The 23,358-nt window shown below is 39.5% G+C and overlaps 1 protein-coding gene across 2 annotated transcripts in view; it reads right to left on the bottom strand.

Moving 5' to 3' along the window:
• The window catches only part of LOC149310463 (glycogen phosphorylase, brain form), a 52,410-nt gene that overhangs the window by 7,583 nt on the left and 21,469 nt on the right, over nt 1-23,358 (bottom strand). For both annotated transcript variants that reach the window (XM_089528989.1, XM_089528990.1), the window contains exons 5-19: nt 22,330-22,461; nt 18,500-18,611; nt 16,140-16,222; nt 15,446-15,589; nt 14,135-14,227; nt 11,721-11,867; nt 11,140-11,303; nt 8,853-8,967; nt 6,828-6,929; nt 6,529-6,676; nt 6,198-6,256; nt 5,746-5,887; nt 5,103-5,310; nt 2,901-3,035; nt 1,844-1,910 (exon numbers count right to left, since the gene is read on the bottom strand). In XM_089528989.1, the coding sequence (XP_089385115.1) occupies nt 1,844-1,910; nt 2,901-3,035; nt 5,103-5,310; nt 5,746-5,887; nt 6,198-6,256; nt 6,529-6,676; nt 6,828-6,929; nt 8,853-8,967; nt 11,140-11,303; nt 11,721-11,867; nt 14,135-14,227; nt 15,446-15,589; nt 16,140-16,222; nt 18,500-18,611; nt 22,330-22,461 (1,851 nt within the window). The remainder of the gene's footprint in view (nt 1-1,843; nt 1,911-2,900; nt 3,036-5,102; nt 5,311-5,745; nt 5,888-6,197; nt 6,257-6,528; nt 6,677-6,827; nt 6,930-8,852; nt 8,968-11,139; nt 11,304-11,720; nt 11,868-14,134; nt 14,228-15,445; nt 15,590-16,139; nt 16,223-18,499; nt 18,612-22,329; nt 22,462-23,358) is intronic.

The raw sequence follows: 23,358 nt of genomic DNA, 5'->3' as shown, positions 1-23,358 counted from the left end.
CTCTATGGTCAACTTTCACCAAAGTTGAAAGTAAAGAATCTAGCAATTCCTAGAGACTTCTCTGGGCATTTGGAGGTCCTCCAATGCAATTCTATGGTCAACCTCTGCAAAAGGTTGACCACAGAGTTATACTAGAGGACCAGAGATTCCTAGAGAGGTGTTCTCTCAGGTAAAAAAAAATGTTTTTTTCAATTTGCGGTTTTTCCACTTTCACAGGGGTCCTGTGTCCCTAATCCCAGTGAATGTGGAGGGCCCACTGTATATCAGTTCTCTATGGGCTTATCTTCTCTTGCCAGAGTATCTGACGATGCTCCTGGAGAATTATGACCCAAATCATGCCTGAATTCACCCATTATCTGCTCTCTCTTACAATCATAAAATCACAGGGGAGTTGGAAGAGACCACAAGGGCCAACCAGTCCAACCAGCCATGCAGTAACACACAATCAACAGATGGCCATCCAGCCTCTGTTAAAAGACCTCCAAAAAAGGAGACTCCACCACATCTGAGGGAGTGTGCTCCACTGTTGAACAGCTCTTACTGTCTGGAAATTCCTCCTAATGTTGAGATGGAATCTCTTTTCCTGCAGATTGCATCCACTGCTTTGGATCTTATTCTCTGGAGCAGCAAAAAACAATCTTGCTCCATCTTTAATATGACACCCCTCTTCAACTATATAAACAGGACAATCATATCACCTCTTAACCTTCTTTTCTCCAGGCTAAACATACTCAGTTCCCCAAGTCTCTCCTCATAGGGCATGGTTTCCAGACTCTTCACCATTTTGGTTGCCCTCCTCTGGACACACTCCAGCTTCTCTACATCCTTTTTGAATTGTGGTGCTCAGAATTAGACACTCTTGCTGTGGGTTTTTTTACTCTTGCAGCAAATGACAGGCACCTTCCAACAGGATCCCCATTCATCACCTGTCATTGTGCTGAGGTCAGAACAAGGTGCCCAGCCATGATATTGAAGTTGGGTGCCTTGTTCTGATCTCAGAACAACTCATGCCTGCAGCAGCCATGCCAGGTGGCTTACAGGGACCAAGAGTGATGGCAGGCACTGCTATGACTGCAGAGAGAGCCAAAAACACACCAAAAGATGAGTTATTTAAATGCAGGTTAGGGGGAGGTAACCCCAAATTGGGTGCAGGCATCAGGAAGGCATCAGTCGGCATCCAATTTGGGTTTTGGCTGTGCATCATGTAAACAGGATTCAGCAAGCCTGGGGGAAATTCAGAGTAATTTGTCCATGTAGACAAGCCCTATGATTCCAACTTGTCTTTTTCAGAAGACTTGGTCCACCAGAATAATCTTTTAAATGTGCAGCTTTGTGGGAAATTAATTTCAATTATGGTCTGTGAATCTATACAAAAATTACAAGGTGCCTGGTTCTATGGGAATTATGTAGCTTGTGGTTTACTGTATAATATCTCTTACTTTGGATTTGCATGAATTCAAATACATCATCTACATTGGTACAGAACTTGAAAATGTTGCTTCTTTGTACTACAACAGACAGAATCTCCCAGCCAGTATTGACACTACTGCAAAAGTAAGTTTTCTAAGCTCTGAGTACAATAAAGGTACTATTTGTATACATCTGGGCTTCTTTATCTGATTTGCTGATATGTGTTTCTGCCTATGACATCAGTTGCCATTTTGGAAACTTACCAGATCCTGCAAAGGTGCCTGTAGAGATACATCACAACCATTCCAGTTTCAAATATCAAAATGACACGTTCCTTTTACCCCCTTGGCTCATACTAGAATACCAGAGGCATCACTAAGATTCTGTCAGCCAGAAATTAATTCAAATGGCCTTTGTCAAAGGCCAGCCTTACCATATAAAGCTGGTCCACCTGACCTTGACTCTTGATATAAGCTTCATAATCAGCAAACACCTTAAACCTGAAACAAAGAAGCAATTGTGAGCACTGAGTTTTTTCTCACCTAGAAGGACAGAGCACAAAGGAACATGCATAAAAGCTCTGTCCCATTATGATGTTATCCTCTCCCTGACTTTACAATTGAAGAGCGAGCCCCTGTGCTGAATATCACTGCCTTCAGTGTGGTGAAACAACAGGGATTGTTCTGTGGTTGTTCTTCATCTTTGGGGTACTCTGTCCAGGATGGTTTGTATGATCAGCTCCTTTAGTCAGCCAGGCTAATGTTCTAAGTAAGAATTAGACTTTGATCTACTTTCTGATGTAGTTTATTTTTTATTTATTTTAGACATTTTTATCCTGACCTTTCCTTAAAAATTCCTCCTGACTTAGACCATTTAACATGAATTTTGTATGTATCTACATGACTTTACATGCCCCATGGAATTAGTTGGATGAGACTGAGGTGGCGCTTAAAGCCCTTCCAGCTCCTCTCTTCTCCTAATATTATCTGGCCCTTCACCTGATGGCCATTTCTGGTTTTGCCTATGCATGGCGGATGTTGCTTTGTGCACCCTTCATCATTCTACCAAGTGTGCATTTGAAGGAAACCACCATGTTTTCACTGACTCATAGAACTGGAAAGGACTGCAAGTGTCATCTAGTACAACCTTCTGCCAGGCAGGAATATACAACTAAAGCATTCCTGAGAGATGACCATCCACTCTGTTTAAAGATCTCCAAAGCAGGAGAGTTCACCATTTTTTGAGGCAGTCTGTTCCACTGTTGAGCAGCTCTTCCAATAAAAACGTTCTTCCTAATGTTTTCGGCTATCAATTATCAAATACAGTGCAGTGATTCCTCTTCACTGATTCCCTTTCCAACCAGGAGGGTGAATGAGGCAGTGCTTTGGAGAAGGGCATCCTTCAGATCCTCCATAGAATGGACTGGGGCTGCTCAATACAAGAATTTCTCTCCTAGTGCACTGCAGTGGTTTTTCATTGACAACTCTCACCTGTCATGATACATCAACATGTTGACAACATCTCGGAAGCGCCCTGGATCATCTGGTGAGAAGAAGCCACTACTAATTTGATCAATAGCTTGTTTGAGCTCTGGGATCCTATCATAGTATTCCTTAGCATTGTACCTGAATGAGAAAACATAGATACTGTCAACCTTCCCCGGACCTCTGGTTAAAAAAATGTTACTTTCCATAATCCACTCAAAGAAACTAACTTATATCTTTCCACCAAATGGACAAAAATTATGGACACACTGGAAAGAATTCAGGGAGGAGTGTTAAAGAGGACACAGAAATCAAACCAAAGGGGTGTAGAGTTTAACTAATTCTTAGGAAGGCAGGGTTAGGAAAAAGGTAGACCACTGAGTCTGTTCTGAGATTTTGGGGTAATTTGCAGTAGATTGGCAAAGACTGATTCCCTAGCAGTTTTTAAAAGTGTAATGATTACCTAATATCTTCCTATGATCTGTTATAGCTACTGCTGAATAGACTTTCAAAAACTGCTATAAATGATCAGTAACAATACTGTTCAGAGAAGCATTCCCAGGCATTACATGATTGTTATCTAATGTTATTTTAATTTGTTGTCTGCCGTATTTTATTGAATGTTAAGCATGTACTAATAAGTATTATATTTAATTATTTTTGTAAAATGTATGCCATAGGCAGGTTTATTTTATCTATTTTAATTGATTTAATGTACAGCGCTGTGTAAATTTACAGTGCTATATAAATAAAGCTTAATAATAATAACAATAAAAACAACAACTCAGTTCGAATGATGACATCTGACCAGCATTGTGCTATTATAAAAATAACTGCTGTCTTCAGTTCATTAATAATTCATTCACTGGCTTGGGCCAGGGCTCATTTAAAACTTTTGATTCTCTTATTTAGGGCTCTGTGCTCTAATCTACCCCAGTACTTGGCAGATCAGTTAGCATGGTATGTACCTTATAGGCAACACTTATAGGCAACGCACAGCTCTTTCAAGGCTGTAAACCTTTTAAGATCTGGCTCCACATCCATGGAAAAGTCTTCCTTTGGACTTCCAACCTAGAGGATCTCACCTGTTTTCATAAGGGGTTGAAAACCTTCCTGTTTGAATCCCCAAATTAAGCTGCTAAATTGTGCCTAAGGCTGTCTCCTTGATAGGAAATGGTAAGGCAGAGGTTGGTGGGATGTTAGGAATTTTATATATATTTATAGTTATGTTTTGTCTTTGTCTATATGTTTGATGTTCTGCCCTTTGGAGGAAAGGGCATTATAAATAAATGTTGTTGTTGTTGTTGTTAATGCTCCAATTTTTAAGACCTAAGAGGAGCAAGTTTATCTTACAGTCTATCCAGAAATTTTGGGATAATTTGTAGATCAGTGCTTTCATATCAACTTTTGAAAAGTGGCTTTTCAGCCCTCAATTTCCCAATTCATTCTGGGAGACGATTAAAAAAAAAATTCCCTTTCCAAAGCTCTGCTCCCTAATGTCTAAAACCAGAAAGAAACTAAAAAGCTTATTTTCTCTTACATTGCTGAGAAAAAATTATTGGGAGAACTTTAGGAGTGGATTTGGATGTGTTAAGGACATGTAAGTGATACTGCTCCCAAATTCCCAGGCATATCATCCTGTTCCTTAAGTCATAAGCATATGCCTGCTTCAGATATGATTTTCGAAACAACAACAACAATGGACATCCTGCAATCTTTGAGTCTGCCTATGCCTGTAGAAAAGGTTTCCCAGTACTTAATAAAATAGAACTTATGAAGAGTAATTAGTAGAAACCCATGTGGATTTCTCCACCATACCTAAGGTATTTTTGGTTGGGACTGGTGTGAGTGGGTTATAGGAATTGTACTTCAAAATATCTGCCAAATCAAAGGTTCCCCATTTATTTGTTTTTATACATGATGATACTATTTCAAAAACATTATTCAGTTTCTAAAAGCTCTTTTTCATTGACAGTGTGTATTCTAGCTCTCACCATCACCAGATCAACTCATTTTCTGGTCATTTAAAAAAACAACCAGGAGTTATTAAGATTCCAACATGTCCTAGCTCCTTGCAATCTTCCACAATTTGGTCTGTGTAACAAGTTAAGAGTGAGAAACACTCCATAGCAAGAAAGGGGAAACTCTTCTCATTCCATGGAAGTATCTGTCTTAGCTGTCTATAGCCTGTGTCTATCTGTTACAAACCCTTTCTTATCCATCGCTTCCACGTCATTCACTTGCATGCCAAAAATGAACAGATTGTTCTCTCCAGCTTCCTCAGCCATTTCCACATTGGCACCATCCATGGTCCCAATGGTGAGGGCACCATTAAGCATAAACTTCATGTTTCCGGTTCCCGAAGCCTCAGTCCCAGCCGTGGAGATTTGTTCAGACAGATCTGCAGCAGGAATCACTGGGATGGAAGGGGGGAAAATAATCTGAGTAAAAAAAAATTCTCCTTTTTACCACACTTTTTGTACCTATAGGTAGTGTAGTGGTTAGAATGTTGGGTGGGGACTCAGAAAATCCCAGCTGAAGTCCCCACTCAACTGTGAGACTCATTAGATGAACTTGGACAAGCCACTCTCTCAGCCTGACCTACCTCACAGGACTATTGTGAGGATGAAGTGGGAAGGAGAAAAACTGCCATGAGAATGAAAATTTAACCAAAATATCTAATCAATAAATAAAACAAATTATATGATGGCTTACATGGTGCAGCTCAGTTGTCCCAAATGTACCACACTTTGTACATTTCTTGTGCTTGTAACAATGAATCATCAATGAATCATTTTTGCATGAAAAACCATGAAGTTAGGCTAATAATCCCCATCCCAAATAATCTTACCTTTTTCTGCAAGGGACACTCTGTAGTTCTCCAAAAAGATAACTTTCAACCTATCTCCTATATAAGGGTCATTGTTGACAACATCTCCAATGGATGTGATCAATTTGATAATCATCTTTGCCATGTAATAGCCAGGAGCAGCCTGGAGGTAGACAAATGGGTGAAAAAAACACCTGCTGATGAAAAGGGACCTGTGGAAAGATGTCTTCTCATGGTATGGCCAAAATATGACAGCATCAGTTTAGTTATCTATGCTTTTAGGGAAAGTTCAGGCCTGATTTGCTCTCGAAGCCATTTATTGGTCTTTTTAGCAATCCATTGTATCTGCAGAATTCTTGGAACATGCTTGTAAAATATGCCCCCATGTTAACTTGTGGTAACAAAAGGAAAGAAGGGAAAATGTGAATGAGATACTTGAAGTTTTGGAAATGCTATCCTGAGCTGCCCCTTACCTTTCCTCCAATCATAACAGTTCTTGGCACATAGGACTTTTTAGGATCTTTCCTGATACCTGAAAAGAGAAATACAATTAAAAAGAGGAGGATTTTTAATACAATAATAGCAAAGCACTCTCTATATACCCAAAGGAGAAAGATTGAGAGAGGATCATGCTGTCTTCCTGGTAAGTTAGCTTACTACATCAACAGGGGAAATACTACTACCAACAGTAGTAGTAGTAGTAGTAGTAGTTTGTATTATTGTCTTTATTTATTGCTATTACTATCACCAACAAAAAGCATTTAAAAGCCTGTAAGTTATAGCTTTCTTAGATGAAATACTCACGGTTGTAAAGAGTGATAATATGTAGGCAATTCAGGAGCTGCCTTTTGTATTCATGAATTCTCTTGACATGCACATCAAACATAGAGGAAGGGTTGATCTTCACCTTGTACTGTTCCTCCAAGTAGGCTGAGAACTTCTGCTTGTTCTCCTGGCAAATAGAAAGTTGAGGCTGATGTTTTGGATAAGGACATATAAGAAGAAATCACAGTCCAGATCATGATCCAAGCTGGGATGTATTTATTTTTTTCTTTTTCTTTCTCCAAAGCACATTAGCCTAGCTAACATGTTGCCATTATTACCTGTTTAACTTTGGCTACATCTCTGATAAAGGCCTCATCGTCAACAAAGTCCAGCAGCTTCTTTAGTTGGCTCAGATTAGTCAAAAAATCTTCCCCAATTCTCTATGGTATTAAAAAAAAGGAAACCATAGTTGACAATATTGCTACACATATTTTTACATGACTACTACATGTATCTTCACTACTGTGGCTCTTGAAAATTGCACCACATGACCAAGGACAAGATTTGTCCTTCAAAAGGAGACCCTGCAACCATTTTCTCGGACTGAAATCCCCAGAATCTCTCGACAAAATCTTGCTGAGATATGACAACAAAGCTGTAACACTTTGAGGAAATATGGCTGAATGTTCTACAAATAAGCCTAAATATCAGGAGTGGTGGGCAATTGTATTAGCCATCAGCTTAACCCAGATTTAAACATTCAACTCAGCTAGCTAATTAACATAAACTACACGATTGTCTGCACTGCAATTTCATAAACTACAGAAGTACTGTTGGTCCTTCTACCAAGAACATGCACTTATTTATTTACTGGATTACAACATTTATATCCCTCATTTCATCCAAGGAGTTCCAGAGGGCATCTATCAAAGAGGAGAGAGAGAGTGCAGCCCATAGCAAGATCTAGGTTCAAACATCTAGTGGTAGCTGGTTGGTTCCATGTCAATCTGCTCCGAGGTTCAGTTAGAATCTATTTAAAGAAATCTATTCTGTTGAATCTGTTTTGGGAATTCGCTTCAGAACATATACAATTCTATTCATTTGGAAGAAGTCAGAGGCTGGTCAAGTAGCCACTCTGCCATGAAACTCAGTGGCCATCATTGGACAGTCACTTTACTTCTGCCTGAACTACCTCCATGAAAGTCAGAGGGCATTACTGGACAATCACTCTATCTCTGCCTGAACCACCTCACAAAGTGGGTGTTTCAAGGATGACAAAGCCATGTATGCTTCTCAACTAAAAAAAAAGTAAATAGAAAAATCCCCTATTGGCCAGACAACCACAAAACAAGAGTAGTCAAGCAAGGCTCTCTTTGTTGTCAATGACCATCTTTGAGGCAACCGAGGCACAAAGAGATACTTCAACATTATAAAATGTGCCAAAAAGCAAATAAATTTCCAGCCAGTTCTTTTGTATTGTCTGAAAAGCACTGCTGTTTTGAAAGACAGGCCTTCATGATGACACACACTTTATATTGATAGGAAATGCAAGCTGCTGTGTTGATTTGAAAAAGTCTAGCAGTCTTTACCTCTACCAGGAGCAGGTCTCTTGTAAACGTAATGGGCCTTGTCTACTCAAAACCAAACCATTCCAGAACGCTTTGGATTACAAATTGAATCTCCCTTATCCGAAACGCTTAGGACCAGAAGTATTTGAGATTTTGGATTTCCCCCCCCGGACTTTGGAATATTTGCATATACATAATGAGATATTTTGGTGATGGGACCCAAGTCTAAACATAAAATTCATTTATGTTTCATATGCACCTTATGCACACAGCTTGAAGGTAAATATACACAGTATATTTAATAATTTTGTGCACAAAACAAAGTTTGTATACACTGAATGACCAGAGAGCAAAGGTGTCACTATCTTAGCCACCCATGTGGACAATTTTGGATTTTGGAATATTTTGGATTTTGGAATGCTGGATAAAGGAGATTCAACTCAGCAAAGATATACCATAATAATCCAGTATGGTTGAGAAAATCCTTTTTTTCTCCAGTACTGTGGAGTACTCCAGTACTCTTGGAAGAACTGGGAAGTTCAAGAGTGGTGGCGGCAGATAATGTCATTATTCCTGCTAATCAAAAAATCCCAGGGCTTTAACCCAGTGAGTCCTAGTTTCACTACTCCACTGATGAAAAAGGTCTTGTTCATCTGCTCCATTAAACCCCTGCTCCTCAATGCAATCTCCTCCATGCTTTTTTCCCCATGTCTGATGCATTCTGATTGCAATAACTTCCACCGTAAACAAACAGGCATTATTCCTATTAGCTGACGTTTTTCTCTGATGATTTACCTCCACAATGACATCAGAGAGTCCTGGGTTACACAACAGGAGCCATCGTCGAGGAGTGATCCCATTTGTCTTGTTCTGAAACTTCTCCGGCTCTATATCATAGAAGTCTTTGAATCTAAAAGGAACAGATCACAAGACATTTTGAAAAATATACTACATAAGTCAATGTGTTGGTTAAAAATAGAATATAACAATGAGCAGAATCACAGAGTGGGGCAAAGCAGCTACTAAAAAAGAAAAAAGAAAAAGAAAAATTAAAGTAAATGCAGTTTTGGATGCATTAACAGAAGTACCATGTCCAGAGTATAAGAAAGAAGAGTTTCAATTCTGCATTGTTCAAATTACAACTGGAGGATTGTGCCCAATTCTATGCACATTTCTATGACAAATCAAAACAGTATTTCTCAAACAGGGCACACCAAATATTAGATTGCAACTCCAATAATCCCCAGCTTTCATAGCCATTGACCATGCGATCTGGAGGTGATGGGAACTATTTTTGACACAGTTGGTGAAACCTAGGTCAGGAGCAGATGAACTAAACAAAGCCCAGTGACCAGGATGGTACGAGGTCTGTAAACCAAGTTCTAAGAGGAATGGCTGAAAAAGCTGGGTGTGTTTAATTTGGAGAAGAAAAAGTTAAGGTGAAGACATAATACAGTGAACCCCTGGTATCCACTAAAGTTTTGTTCCAGGACTCCCCATGGATGCCAAAATCCATATATACTCAAGTCCCATTAAATATAATGTGTTGTAAAATAGTGTCCCTTATACACAGTGGAAAAATCAAGGTTTGCTTTTTGGAATTTGTATCTTTTGGATATTTTCAAGCTGTGAATAATGGAATCTGTGGATAAAGAATCCTTGGACATGGAGGATAAACTGTATCTGTTTTCAAATATCTGAAGAGCTACAGAAGGTGGAACTTGTTTTTTCTTATTTCCTAAGGCAAGTTAAAACAAATGGATAGCAAAGGCAAGGAAGCAGGCTTTGACTAATATTAGAAGAAACCTCCTTATAGTGAAAACTTTTTATAATAGTGGAAAATAGTATCACTAATGGTGGCAAGCTCTCCTATGCTGGAGATTTTTAAGCAGAGGCTGGATGGTCATCTGTCAGAGTCAGCAGTGGAAAGAATATTTAAAAATATTCAGAAAATGATTGAAAAACATGCTTCTGAAGTATCAAGAAACACTGATACCAAGAATCCTGGAATTTAGAATACAGGATTTATTCTACACAAAATTTACATATCATCATTTTATTCTCTGTGCAGAAAATGCTGTAGTGAGCACTTATTCTGCTCAAAATATGCACATGAAAGTTTGCACAGAAAGCAGCATCTTCTGTGCAGGAAACAACATATTATTTTCTCCACAGAAAATACTTTATGCATAAAGCAAACCACATGCAAATTTTTGTCACAAATAGTGTTCTACAAATAGAATTTGAATAGAACTATAAATAGTATTCAAAAACTGTGTAGTTTTCTAAGACTTTCTCTAAGCAGGAAGAAAATTCTTGCAGCCAGGCCTCCTGTTTCTGCGTCAGAAGCAGCAATGGTAGTCTATTCACTTGCAGTAATAACAACAAAGGTAAGAGGTGCAAGACAGTAGTGGGTCCTGGGTCGGCACAGGGACAGGTGTCTAAACACCCACCTGTGCCCATGTTGACCCAGAGAACGACCCAAGTGAGTATGGAGGCCAATACTATCCTGGCCTGTCTGCTCAGCCTCTACATTTATTTCCTCAGACAAAGCTATGTCTCTGAATTCCAACTCTAAAGCCTGTGATTCTATAAAATGGAAGAGATCTTTCTGGATTGGATCATATAACAGTGCTGGTGGGGGATTGTGTACTTGAACACTGTCAAGAAATTCTTTTTTTTTTAGCTGACTGTACAAACTCTCCTTCTGATTTACTTTCTACACAATGACCAAAACACAGCCTATTGTTAAAGTGATAAAAGCCTCATACAGATTTTCAAAAAGCTTCAGCACACTTCCCCTTCAAGATGACCTAGAATTCACAAGGGATTATAGTATTAATTCAGAAAGTCTGTATTAAGGGAGACCTTTTAAAGTCATTTCTGTGGGAAGTTTGGAGGGGGGTTCCAGAAAAAAAAAAATACATTTGCAATGACAGCAGTGCCATGCTTGAGAAGGTAAGAAATGTGCTTTGCTCTTAGATCCCTGGAAAGCCTTCACTGGCCTGTGCTATTTTCTGTTTGAACAGTCCTGAGGCTAACTGCTTGTTTTCTAAAGCACAAAAGACCAAGCAACACTCACACAGAATTCTTCACAATCTCCGAGTGAATTCTGGCCACCCCATTGACTGCATGAGAGCCAATGACACACAAATGGGCCATATTAATCCTCTTGCAGTCTCCTTCTTCAATCACAGACATTCGTCGCAGGCGGTCAACGTCTCCAGGATAGAGGGCAGCCACATGCTGTCAACGAGACATAAATGCCACTATCAGTAATCAAAATGTCTCACACTGGGTCCATTTTACATACTTGCTATGTCTAAAAGTGTTGATGAATTTCTTCAATTTTGTCATGATGTGAACCTAACGTATTATTTTCCCACTACCAACACTGCTAATTTAAATAAGTCAGAAATAACAGTTCAATATCCTAGAAACTGGTGTAATACATGCATATTTTGACTTGAGACTTCACTTGAAAATATCTTCCAAGGACTTGAGATTTGGAGTAAAAGAGTTGAATATATCACTGTTGTAAAGGTGCTGACTTGGAGAATGCACATCTTGTCACACGTATAGACTGACCCTGCCCTTGCTTGCCTTTAAGCTTTTCAGCCCATCTGGCCCAGTACATGTTCTGGTCACATTCAGACAACTTACATCCAGATGTTTTTGGTTGATAGCATAAATGATCTCCAAGTGTCTTGGCAGAAGCTTCTCAAACATAGAAACAGGCCAACGCTCCAGAGCTTCAGGCAACACCGTGTGGTTGGTGTATGCACAGGTCCGCTTTGTGATTTCCCAGGCCTAGAACCAAACAACAAATGAGGGAACAGAAGTAAGATAGGGGCCTCCAACCTGAATATGATACTGGGAGCATTCAAACCACAGCAGCATCTTATGTCCACCAAGCCGGGTATGGTGAAGCCCTCCCCCCCTCCCCAGCTGCTGCTTGTGTGCAGCAACCAAATACTAAGCAAATTAGCAAGTGCTAAAGTCACTGGATAGCTTATGTGTTTTTGGATTTATTTATTTTTTAAAAATCTGACAAATCTCTTTTTATTGTATTTTTAAATTGTAGATTTAAAAAAAAAAGATTTGTAAGCTGCTCTGGAAGCTAAGGTGCAGCGCATCTAATAAAACATTGTCATAAACACATAAAAACCTTATCCAGAAGGGTAAATCAGTTGCAGCAAAATCAAGGGAAACCCCCATGATATGGTCACCGTTAAGTCAGAAACGACTTGAAGGCACAACACCACCACAAAAACAAACAACAATAATCAAGGAAGCATCTCATGACACCTTAAAATTGAATTAATTTATAATGGCACAAAGTTCCAATGGACTACCATCTACTTCCTCAAATGAAATGGACTAGAGTCCATGATTCTTATGTCCTAATAAATCTTGCTTGTCTTTTTTAAAAGGTACCACAAGACCCTTTGCTTTTTTAATATAAATCTAGTAACATGCATATCCTGCTGTTACTGAAGGCCCCATATGGTGTCCCAACAAGACCGCTGATCAGGTTTGCACTTGCTTAACATTAACAATCCTTCCTTCACAGTTTTCTTCCTAAGTGAAGTGTCTTTTCCCAGCTAGGTGAAAAGCAGCTGGAAACAAGGACAATGAACAGAGTAGGAATGGGCAGTTTTGGAGAGTCCAGAGGCCATTTCTGCCATCTCCTAGACCATAAGTGAACTTTCCTAACACCTCTAGAAAAAAGATAGGGCTCCCCCGACCCTATTTTAGGTCAAGAAAATGGCTTCATTTGAAACAAGACGTGATGTCCAACCATTTTTCAGTCTCTCAAAAAGACTACTTCAGGCCTGAAACAAATCCTTTAAACCCTTAAATAACAAATTAAGCACAGCCACAAGGGTTCTGTGCTGTCATCTGCCAATTTTTGAAGGTTAATATTTGGAGGCTTGGGAGCCAGAAGGAGTTGGTGGTTCCATATAACCACAGACAGAATCATAGAGTTGGAAGAGACCTCAACAGCCATCCAGTCCAACCCCCTGCCATGCAGGAAGACACAGCAAAACACTCTCAACAGATGACCATCCAGCCTCTGTTAAAAAACCTCAAAAGAAGGAAAATCCATCAGTCTCCAAGGAAGTGTATTCCACTGCTAAACAGCTCTTACCTTCAGGAAGTTCCTCTTAATGTTGACATAGAATCTGTAGTTTGCATCCATTGCTCTGTGTCCCTAATCTCTGGAGCAGCAGAAAACAAGCTTGTAGAGATTTTGTAGCACCTTTAAGACTAACTAAAGAAAGAAGTTGGCAGCATGAGCTTTTGTAGACTTAAATCTACTTCCTCAGACTCATATAATGCATATGGATCTGAGGAAGTAGACTTTAGTCTACAAAAGTTCATGCTGCCAACGTCTTTCTTTCAGTTAGTCACAGAGGTGCTACACCATCTCTCTGCATACTGATTCTACAGTCTAACAGCTATATCTTTGAATTCCTAATCTTACTCACAGATCAGAGGGGATTTGTAGTCCTTGATGTTTCTGGATAGCTGAGAGCCTGGACTCCATTATCCGGCTCAACCAGCCTCCTCATGGTCTGCCTCACGAGAGCCAGAGACAAAGGGCAACAGACCGAGAAAAACCTTGTGCTGCATCCAGAAGTTTTTCAAACCACCATCTCAAACCATCTCAAAGCTCCCCAACTGCCCATCTAAGTGAACAGTTTCCATCTCATCACCTATGATGCAGACCGTCATTAAAATGTAACTGTACCTCGTCTCACATTTAACATTTTGTTATCTGGGGAGAAGACTATGATAAATGGAGAAATTTTCATTTATCACACACCATTTTAGTAAACATATCACTATGGCTCATAGTCTAAAGAGGGTGGTTTTCTACCAAATGTGACATTCCAGCCAGAGCTTGAAGACATTGCTTCCCGCTCCTGCCCCTGAAAAAGTAACTTCTCCAAGTTCTGACAATAAAGTTCCACCCTTTGGTGGGCTGCTTTGTGCTATCAATGGTTAAGAAGAACCAATCTGCAACCCAGTGCAGTACAGTGGTGTCCTTTTCAAGACCTTCCCCACCTCACCTTGTCCCATTCCATGTGTTCCACATCAACAAAGATCCTCATGAGCTCAGGAATAGAGAGCGCTGGGTGAGTGTCATTCAGCTGAATGGCAACCTGTAAAATGGATAGTAAAAGCACTGCACATGTACAAAAAGGTTGGTCCATCAGATCTCAGACACCATGCATTCCAGTTTGATTTGGACTGAGCCTCACTGAGTAATCCTAGTGAGTGGATTTCTGTTCCTAGTCTGCTAACAGGAGTATATAATGCTAACTGGTGGCTCTGGAAAGCTACATCATTGCAATCACAGGCAATCTGGCACTTATTGCAGTATTCCACAGACCAGTGGTCCACATGTTTGGTCCTCTAGGTCCCAGAATCCCCAGTCAGCTTGGCCAACAGTCAGGACCTAAAGTCCAAAAAACCCCTAGAGGAGCAGACTTGGGGACCACAGATCAAAGTTTGCTAATCATTGCCATAGATTGCAGAGAGCTTTGAGTCTTTAAATATGTTATAAAAGCAAAGTTTTAGCCCTCATGATTACAAATGAAGATTCCCCCTCCCCTTAAGAATACAGACAAGAAGAGAGGATTTGGGTGATATAAGAAGTGGTCAGGGACAGTGATGAGACCTTTTTTCCATTTAGCACCACTGTTTGAAAGTCACAACATCCAGATGCCAATCTATCACTCTTCTACCATTGTTACCCACTTATTTTCCCACCCTTGTCCTTAACTTTCACCTCCCATTTTTCCTTTGGTCACAAACTCTTCTTCCTCATAGAAGAAGAAGAACATTAAACATCCTATTTGCGAGGTGGAAAGTTTCTTCAAAAAAGAGAGAGAAGATATAACTATGAAAATTGGCAGAGACTAAAAAACTGACAAACTGACAAAAACAGATAAATTAAGTTTACCCCATTTTCTAGGTGATTTGACCACTGATTTTAGGAATGTATAAGAATATTCCAGAAAACCCTTGATATAATGATTAGACTCATATGACCATTGTGAAGTATAAATGAGATAAAATCTGTGAATAATTAACGAGTGGTGAAATAGCAATGCAAATAAATCATCATGATATATTTAATCAAAATGAAATGAATGTTTCATCAACATTGTAATCGCCACGAGGTCAAATAATTATATACTAACAATGGTCACAGGACTCTAGGACCTGGGAGTTTTCTAGTGTGGCTATGGGCAGCCTGGCTCCGTTACTAGTTACTTTTTTAAATTAAAAGTTAAGGCTTGCAAAAAAGGAGGTGTTTTTGAAACAGAAACTGTGCGTTCTGGGCTTTTGGCTCAGCTTTAATTTTATGTATTCACCTTATCAGGGAAAGTCTCAAAGCAAGTTCTGACGGGATCACGACAACCAAATTTTGAAGACCTGAACCGTCGTATGATGTCCTGGAGTGTGGCAGCTACCACAAAGTACTCCTGCTTCAAACGTAGCTCTTTCCCTTCAAAGAACTGAATAACAAGGTGGGGGGAGAAGTGTTATCAGCCTGCCTTTTATGTTAGTGTTTCAGTACAACACAGAAAGTATCAGGTCTGATGTCACATAATACTAGGATTATTTCTGCAGTGTGGATACAGCCTCAGTTGTTCCTCATAAGTCATTCTTCATAATCACCTTGTGAAAGCAAAGCTTCACACATCTAAAATACCACCATCCAATTCTCAGCTATTTCAGCCTCCCACCCCTGTTCTACATCATTCCAGAGAAGTCCTATAACTTTCAGAAGTAGTTTTTGGAGGAGTGAAGTAGACTGCATAGGGAAACAACATAGAAAAGCACCACTGAGAATGTGGATAAGTCTGGTTTCAAACCAACATTTTTTAAAAGTGAAATCAGCAAGAAAAATTAAATCAAGAATTACAACTGCAATACCTTTTCAATTGCCATTCCCAGAATCTCCTAGAAGCATGGATATGCTGTTTGGCAGATTCTGTGAGTGGTATTTTTTAAAAAAGAAACTTTCCAGTTCTGGATTTTACACAGCTCAAAAGAATCACTTACATTATCATTTGGATACAGCACCCTAGAGATGTTTTCTGCCAAGTTTCGGTCAAGAACAGCCTCGATATAATCACCTACATTAACTACAGGAAAAACATGAACACATTATCAACAAAACAGCCTGATCCATAGCATGTAAACATCTACCACAGAGCAGCTTTCTCACTGCTTTACAACATGTAATGAAATACAGCTTCATTAAATATTGTTTTCAAAAATGTTAATTACAAACTTAGGTGTGTAAAAAACAAGCAAACAAAGATCAAAGCTCAAAGCTGTATTTAGTTTAAATGTAAAGAGGAACCTTAGCATATTTTGAGATTCATCTCTGAGATACTTGGCTTGGCTGCCATCTTGGTGTAATACCATATATTGGCTTACTCTGACACACAATAAGCCATGATTTGTTGAAATCTGCCTTGTGATGTTGTAAAACAACTGTTAACAAGCCATGGCTTGTCAGAAACCATAATCTGAACCTACAGTTTGTTGTTGGCACATGAATTCTGATTGATTTAAACCTTGGCTTGTCTGAACTCACAACTGTGTCTTTTCCATGGCTTGTTTCATTAGCTGCCTAAAAGAAGTTGATGTCAGTAGCAGGAAATTGGAAACAAAGGAGAATTTTTCTTAGTGTTCAAGTGCAGAAACAAATGATTAATTCCTGTTCCTCAGATATTTGTTCCTCCTTCTCTCTATCTGCTATTTAACAAAAAGCAAAAATGCACATGATAAATGTGATTACACATTTAACATTGGCTGGAAACCTGTTGGTATCATATGCATGTGTAAATTCCCTTACGCATGTGGTTCTATATTTGTGTGTGTTATTAGGCAATGAGAATATTAAGTTCATAGTTTGTTGTTGTTTATTGTTATTGTTAGCTGCCCTCTAATCTTCATACATGTATCATTCATTTTTAATCTCTTTTACATAGCTCTTTTGTATATTGCTTCCATAGTCTTATTTCATCTTGACTGTGTAGTATGTTCCTCTTTTGATTGTAGAGCATCTCCGGCCTTGCTTGCATTTTCCCTTTGAGTTCCCAGATCTTGTGGAAGATGTCTCTTGTTCTTCCCTTCTTTTTTTTCTTTTTTCTTTTTGTTTTTTTTTTTTGCTGTCTTCTATTTCTTTGCATTGATTATTATAGTAATTCTCTTTATCCATGTGCACTAGTTGTTGAATAATAGCATCCATGATTCTGATTCTGTTCCAACCTATCTCCCTTTCCTTTTGCATCTAATCTTTCCTTTACTGCTTGAAGTGTTTCTTCTGTTATCTATGTATCATGGTTACATACATGGAATTTAACAAAGCATAACCATTTTACATGCAGTTGTGCATTCTTGGATGGTGCATAACTACTCTGCACTGCAGAGTCATAACTACTCTGCAGTGCTAGAAGAAACAATGGGGAATATAACCGGACAATCAGTTGTTCAGTGTTGATATTTAGCAGAAGGGTAGTGCAGTGGAATCACTGTGTAATTACGTAAGTGTAAATTTACACCTTACACACATGATGTAGGATCATAGCCACTACATGTAGTTTATTCCATGAATACACATATGTACATGACCTTTTCAGTCATGTCACCGTGCATTTGAAATTCCCTCCCACTTACACAATGACAAGCAATCAACTAATCAAGCATTTGCTGATTTCAATATCCTGTTCAGTGAACTCTTCAGACTTTATTGTAGATTGTTATATTTGTAGCTTAATGATGCTTTAAGGAATTCTACTCACTGCCCCAAAATTCTGTCATGAAACAATGTCATCTAAATACAGTGAACCCTCCACATTTGCTGGGCTTAGGGGCACAGGACCCTTGTGAAAGTGGAAAAACTGCAAATAAAAAAAACACACCACTCTTTTGTTTACTTGACAGAATACCTCTCTAGGAATCTTTAGGTTCTCCAGGACAATTCTATGGTCAAGATCTGCCAGAAGTTGACCATAAAATTGCACTGGAGGACCTACAAATGCCGAGAGAATTGTTCTCTCTAGGCATCTAAAGATCCTCCAGCAAGACTTTGGGCAGAAGTTGATAAGAGAGTCACATTGGAGGACCTAGAAATTCCTAGACAGAACATATTAATCAAATTAATGAATAATCAAATCCGCAAAAGTTAAACCGCAAATGTGGAGGGCCAGCTATATTTTGAAGAAGTAATACATCTTAACAGTAGGTAACCACAAGGATGAATTGGTTTCACCCAGACTGTGAAACCAAACCACAACAAATACGCAACATACAGAAAATGAAGTAGGCCTGCTTTATAGCTTCCTTTCATAACCTTTAAGATTTCCAAACATTAAAAAAGAAGGCTAGCTGTGGAATGAAACAGCACTTACATTCTTCAAGATTGAAATCGTTGGGTGCTTTGGCTGACCACAGTCTCATCGTGTTGACTGTATTATTCTTGTATCCTGGAACAGGGGTATCATAAGGCATGGCAAGGACAACCTAGTACAGAAGTAAGATAAAGACAAGCTAAAGTTGTCAAACAATTGGCTTAAAATTGTCAAAAGGATTTATTGTCAAAAATGTATGCCCTGCTTATTTTCAAAAGAAACCAGAATCTCGTGCAATTAAAAAGACTGGGGTTGCATTTACACAGCAGAATCAGTGCATTTTGATGCTGCTATACTCCCATGGTTCTATCCTATGAAATTCTGGGATTTGTACATTTGTGAGATATTTAGCCTTCTGGGTCAGAGTGCTCGGGTGCCACAACAAACTACAAATACCAGGATTCTGTAGCACTGAGCCATGGTAGTTAAAGCAGTGTCAAACTGCATTAACATTGCAGTGTGGCAGCATCCTAAGAGTAAAGAAACCAGCATAGATAGTAAAATGAACTTTCCTATTATTCAAAGCTAAGGAAGGCAGCAATGGGAATAACAACAGAGTAGACAATAAAACTGTCCAAATAACCTTCAGCCTATGTCAAAGGTATCTCTTTGGGAAAAAAGGTCTTAAATTGATATTTTATATTGCCCAGTGTTGGGGAGCCACTCAGGAGATGGCATCCTCCAGGGAGGTGCCACAACAAAAAAGGACCTGCTGCTCTTAAGCCAACAAAAGAATCCAACTGAATGAATGGAGAACCATGTTGTCCTTTATCAGACTCTAGTTGCTGCCATGCTGCAAAATCAATGCTATCTGATGTTGCTTTATCTGTCATGGCTCCATCCTTTGGAAGCCTAGGATTTGCAGTTTGCACCAGAGCTCTCTGACAGAGAAGGCTAAATAACACACAAAACCACAAATCTTGGAATTCTACAGCATTGAGCCATGGCAGTTAAAGCAGTGTCAAACTGCATTAGTTCTGCAGTGTAGACACAGACTCTGGCCTTGTCCTTCCAGCGAGATCAGGAACAAACACAGACCTTTTTAACTCTATTTTAAGAGAGTTACCCCCCAGGTTTGGCATTGAACAGTCCAGACATTGCCCAGACTGTTCACACCAGACTCATGGGTTGGGTGTTGTGTTGTCTGGACTCCCTGCTGAGAGGACAGGAGGGCAGTTTTTCTGGCCTGTGCAGACAAAGCCACAGTGTGATATAGCCTCACCACTTGGGGGTTTGCTATTGAAAACCAAGGATAGAACCTCTGCTATGAAAGGAAAGAAGGCAAAAATAATGGCTATGGAGGAGCTGCACAAATTCAATCTAGACAATGAAGAAATCGAAATAGTTAAAGAGTTCTCGTACCTTGGATCAAACATTGATCAAAATGGGGACTGTAGTCAAGAAAAAAGAAGACTAGGAATAGGAAGAGCAGCTATGAAAAAACTAGACAGCATCCTAAAGAACAAAGATATAGAACTGAGCACTTAAGTCAGAATTGTCCAAGCCATAGTATTCCCCATCACCATGTATGGAAGTGAGAGCTGGATAGTGAAGAAGGTAGATAAAGTGAAAAATCAACGCATTAGAAATGTGGTTCTGGAGAAGAGTGTTGAGGATACTGTGGACAGCTAAAAAGACAAACAAATAGGTCCTCGAGCAGATAAAGCCAGAAATATCCTTGGAAGCCAAGATGATGAAGCTGAGGGCTGTTGTACTTTGGCCACGTAATGAGAAGGCTGTATCACAAAAAAGATAATAATGCTAGAAAAAGTTGAAGATAACAGAAAAAAAGGAAGACCACATGCCAGATGGACAGACCCAATCAGAGAGGTCACAGGCATGGATTTGCAAGAACTAAGCAGAGTAGTGGAGGACAGGGCGCCATGGAGATGTCTCATGCACAGGGGCCGACTCAAGAGCAGTTAACAAAAGAATATGAAAAGAAGGGGTTAGCCTGGGGCACGGTGCTATGTCTAAATCTGATATGTCTCATGGGACTGATGTGAGACCAACACACAACTCTAAATAACATGGAGGAAAAAAAATATATAACAGCCTATGGAACATTCACAGTTTAGTTATGTCCCCCCCCCCCCCCCCCGATTAGATGAAAGATGGCACTAGTTCAAAATCCCGACTGTCCCTCTAGCAAAGAACAGTCACTTCTTTAATCAGGATCTCAGAGGAATGCTGTTGTTTAAGCCAATTAGGGGCTGCCAAGCAACAAATGTTCAGCCGTACAATGACTGTGTACATGGAAAGGGCAGCAGCAGGCAGGAGGCCCAAATATGGCTTGTACGGCTTTCAGCAGAAAATCGTGTTTTTTATAAAGGCCTCCCATGTGTGAAAAAACTCATGACGAAATCAATTTGTCTTGTTTTTTTAAGGTGCTGCAGGATGCTTTGCCTTCAGTATGGAGGTGGAGTCATGACCAATAAATATATTAGAAATAGGATTGAGAGACATAGTTGTGTTAGTCTGGAATATCAGTATGCAAAGGGATCTTGCAGCACCTTGGAGACTAACTGTGTGAAAGATGTTGTAGCATTAGCTTTTATATAGGGTCCAAAACATACTGCAGAAATAATCTATAACTGTAATTTTGTGAGACATTTAGCCTTCTCTGCCTGTTGCCATAATAAACTAGATTCCCAGGGTTTCCTAGTATTGAGCCCAGGCAGTTAAAGTGGTCTCAAACTGGATTATTTTTGTAGTGTGTTTTGGACCTAAATCAACTTCTTCAGATGTAGACCTATCCTTATGAGCCAGTGTGGTGTAGTGGTTTGAGTGTTGGACTTTGCCTCTGGAGACCAGGGTTTGATTTCCAACTTGACCATGAAACTCACGGAGTGACCTTGAGCAAGTCACACTCTCTCAGCCTTGGGGAGGGCAATGGCAAACTTCCTCTGAATAAATCTTGCCAAGACAACTCCATGACAGGATCTCTTTAGGGTTGCCACAAGTCAGAAACAACTTGAAGGTACACAACAACAACAACAACAACAACAACAACAGACATTATTATTATCATCATCATCATCATCATCATCATCATCATCATCATCTATGAAAGCTTATACTACAACATTTCCCCACAATTAGTCTCAAAGTTGTTACAAGATCCCTAAATAAGAAATAGTTTTTCTGATGACAGTGGACAAATATTATCCAAGCTTTTGGTTTTCAACACCCTGTTGCACTCTTGAATCAATTTGTTACCAATGGAGTTTCTGTAGAAGACATTCTTAATCGATCAAGCACTCTGTTTGGTTTCTGCCTTCAACATGCATACATTTCCTCTAAATGCTGTTCTGCAGTGAGGCAAATCCATTAGGCTTCAGTGTGACCTCTTTAAAAGACTGATTTTCTAATTATGGAGAAGAATAAAAGTGAGTTTCATACAAAATAAAGAGTGCTAGAACAGAAGAGGTGTCATAAGCATTTCCATGTTTCCTTTCCAAAAGGTGATGATAACTATAAAAGCTCTTCCATGTACTGGACTTTGGGCCATATTATGCTTGCATGATACCAAATGTACTAAATGTTTCGTTGTTTTTAAAATCTTTTCAAAAAATATTTTAAACAACTTTTGATATTACCACGGTCTGTTTTATATAATGCTTATCTTGTTATCATGTTTTGAATAACAAATTTCTTGTTTTTTAAATGTTCTGCGACTGTACAATAAAGACTGATTGATTGACCGATTAATAAATCAATCAATCAGTAAAACTTTTATTTCTATCCTGCTTCTGTTAAAACAACCACAGCGGCTAATTGACTGATCATCCTAATTTGTGGCTTCCACAAGTAGTTGTAGAATACCGTACCTGAGTATCAACCCATTTAGCACCATCTGGAGTGTGATCCACCCGGCCATAAAAATGTATAGGAAGCATGTACTCTGGGCGGGCTTTTTCCCAAGGATTGCCATAACGCAGCCAGTCATCAGCCTCTTCCACCTGAAAAAGTGAGAAAGAGGTTACTTCCAGAGGTCTTTGTCCTGGTGCACCTGCTAAGGGAGGCTACTAAAGTCAGGGTCTTTTCAGTGGCTATGGATCACACTCTTTGGAAAGACTCTCTTTGCATCTATGTTGTATTTTTCTTTTGCTCTGGATCTTCCTGGAGGATCCGGAACCCTCTGTGAAGATGCCAGGTGACTGTTTACAACGCATCCTGCTGTGTCGTCCAGTGTTTTGGCTACCACAGAAAGTTGCTAACTCTTGTTCTGATCTCAGAGCAAGTGACTTGCCATGGTGGCAACCATGCTGGGCAGCACAGTGGGATGCATGTGCAAACAGCCACCGAGCATCACAATGAAGGTCCTCAGGTAACGGGAAGGATGCTGAGGCAGCTTTGGGGCCAGAGTACTCTAGCTCATGTGAATCTGGCTCAAAACCTCTCTGCACAAGAAGTGGCAAGGATGAACAGAAAGAGGGAAAGGGAAAAAGAAAGAGATAGAGAAAGAGCAAGGGGGTGACATGATCCCCCTCCCGCCAAAGGAGGCCAGCTTTATCCTTTATCTGCCTATACAGTTGGCCTTTCATATCCCCAGATTTTTTATCTATGGATTCAAGCATATATGACTTGAAAATATTCCAAATAAATATATACATTTCAAAAAAACAAACCTTAATTTTTCTATTTTATATAAGGGACAACATTTTAATATGCAATTTAATATGTATTTAATGGGACTTGAGCATCCACAGATTTTAGTATCCACAGAGGATCCTGGAACCAACCACCAGTGGATACTGAGGGGCCCTCTGTAATTTAATCGGAAACCACCTGTCAAAAAAGAACAGGAAAAATCTTTCCCATAATGCTAAGTCTCCAAAAACCTCTTTAAACTTCAG

This window comes from Sceloporus occidentalis, unplaced genomic scaffold, assembly GCF_023333645.1.
Source record: "Sceloporus occidentalis isolate IW3139 unplaced genomic scaffold, rSceOcc1.0.p SCAF_6, whole genome shotgun sequence".
NCBI lineage: Eukaryota > Metazoa > Chordata > Lepidosauria > Squamata > Phrynosomatidae > Sceloporus > Sceloporus occidentalis.
This window is presented reverse-complemented; position numbering and strand designations above follow the sequence as displayed.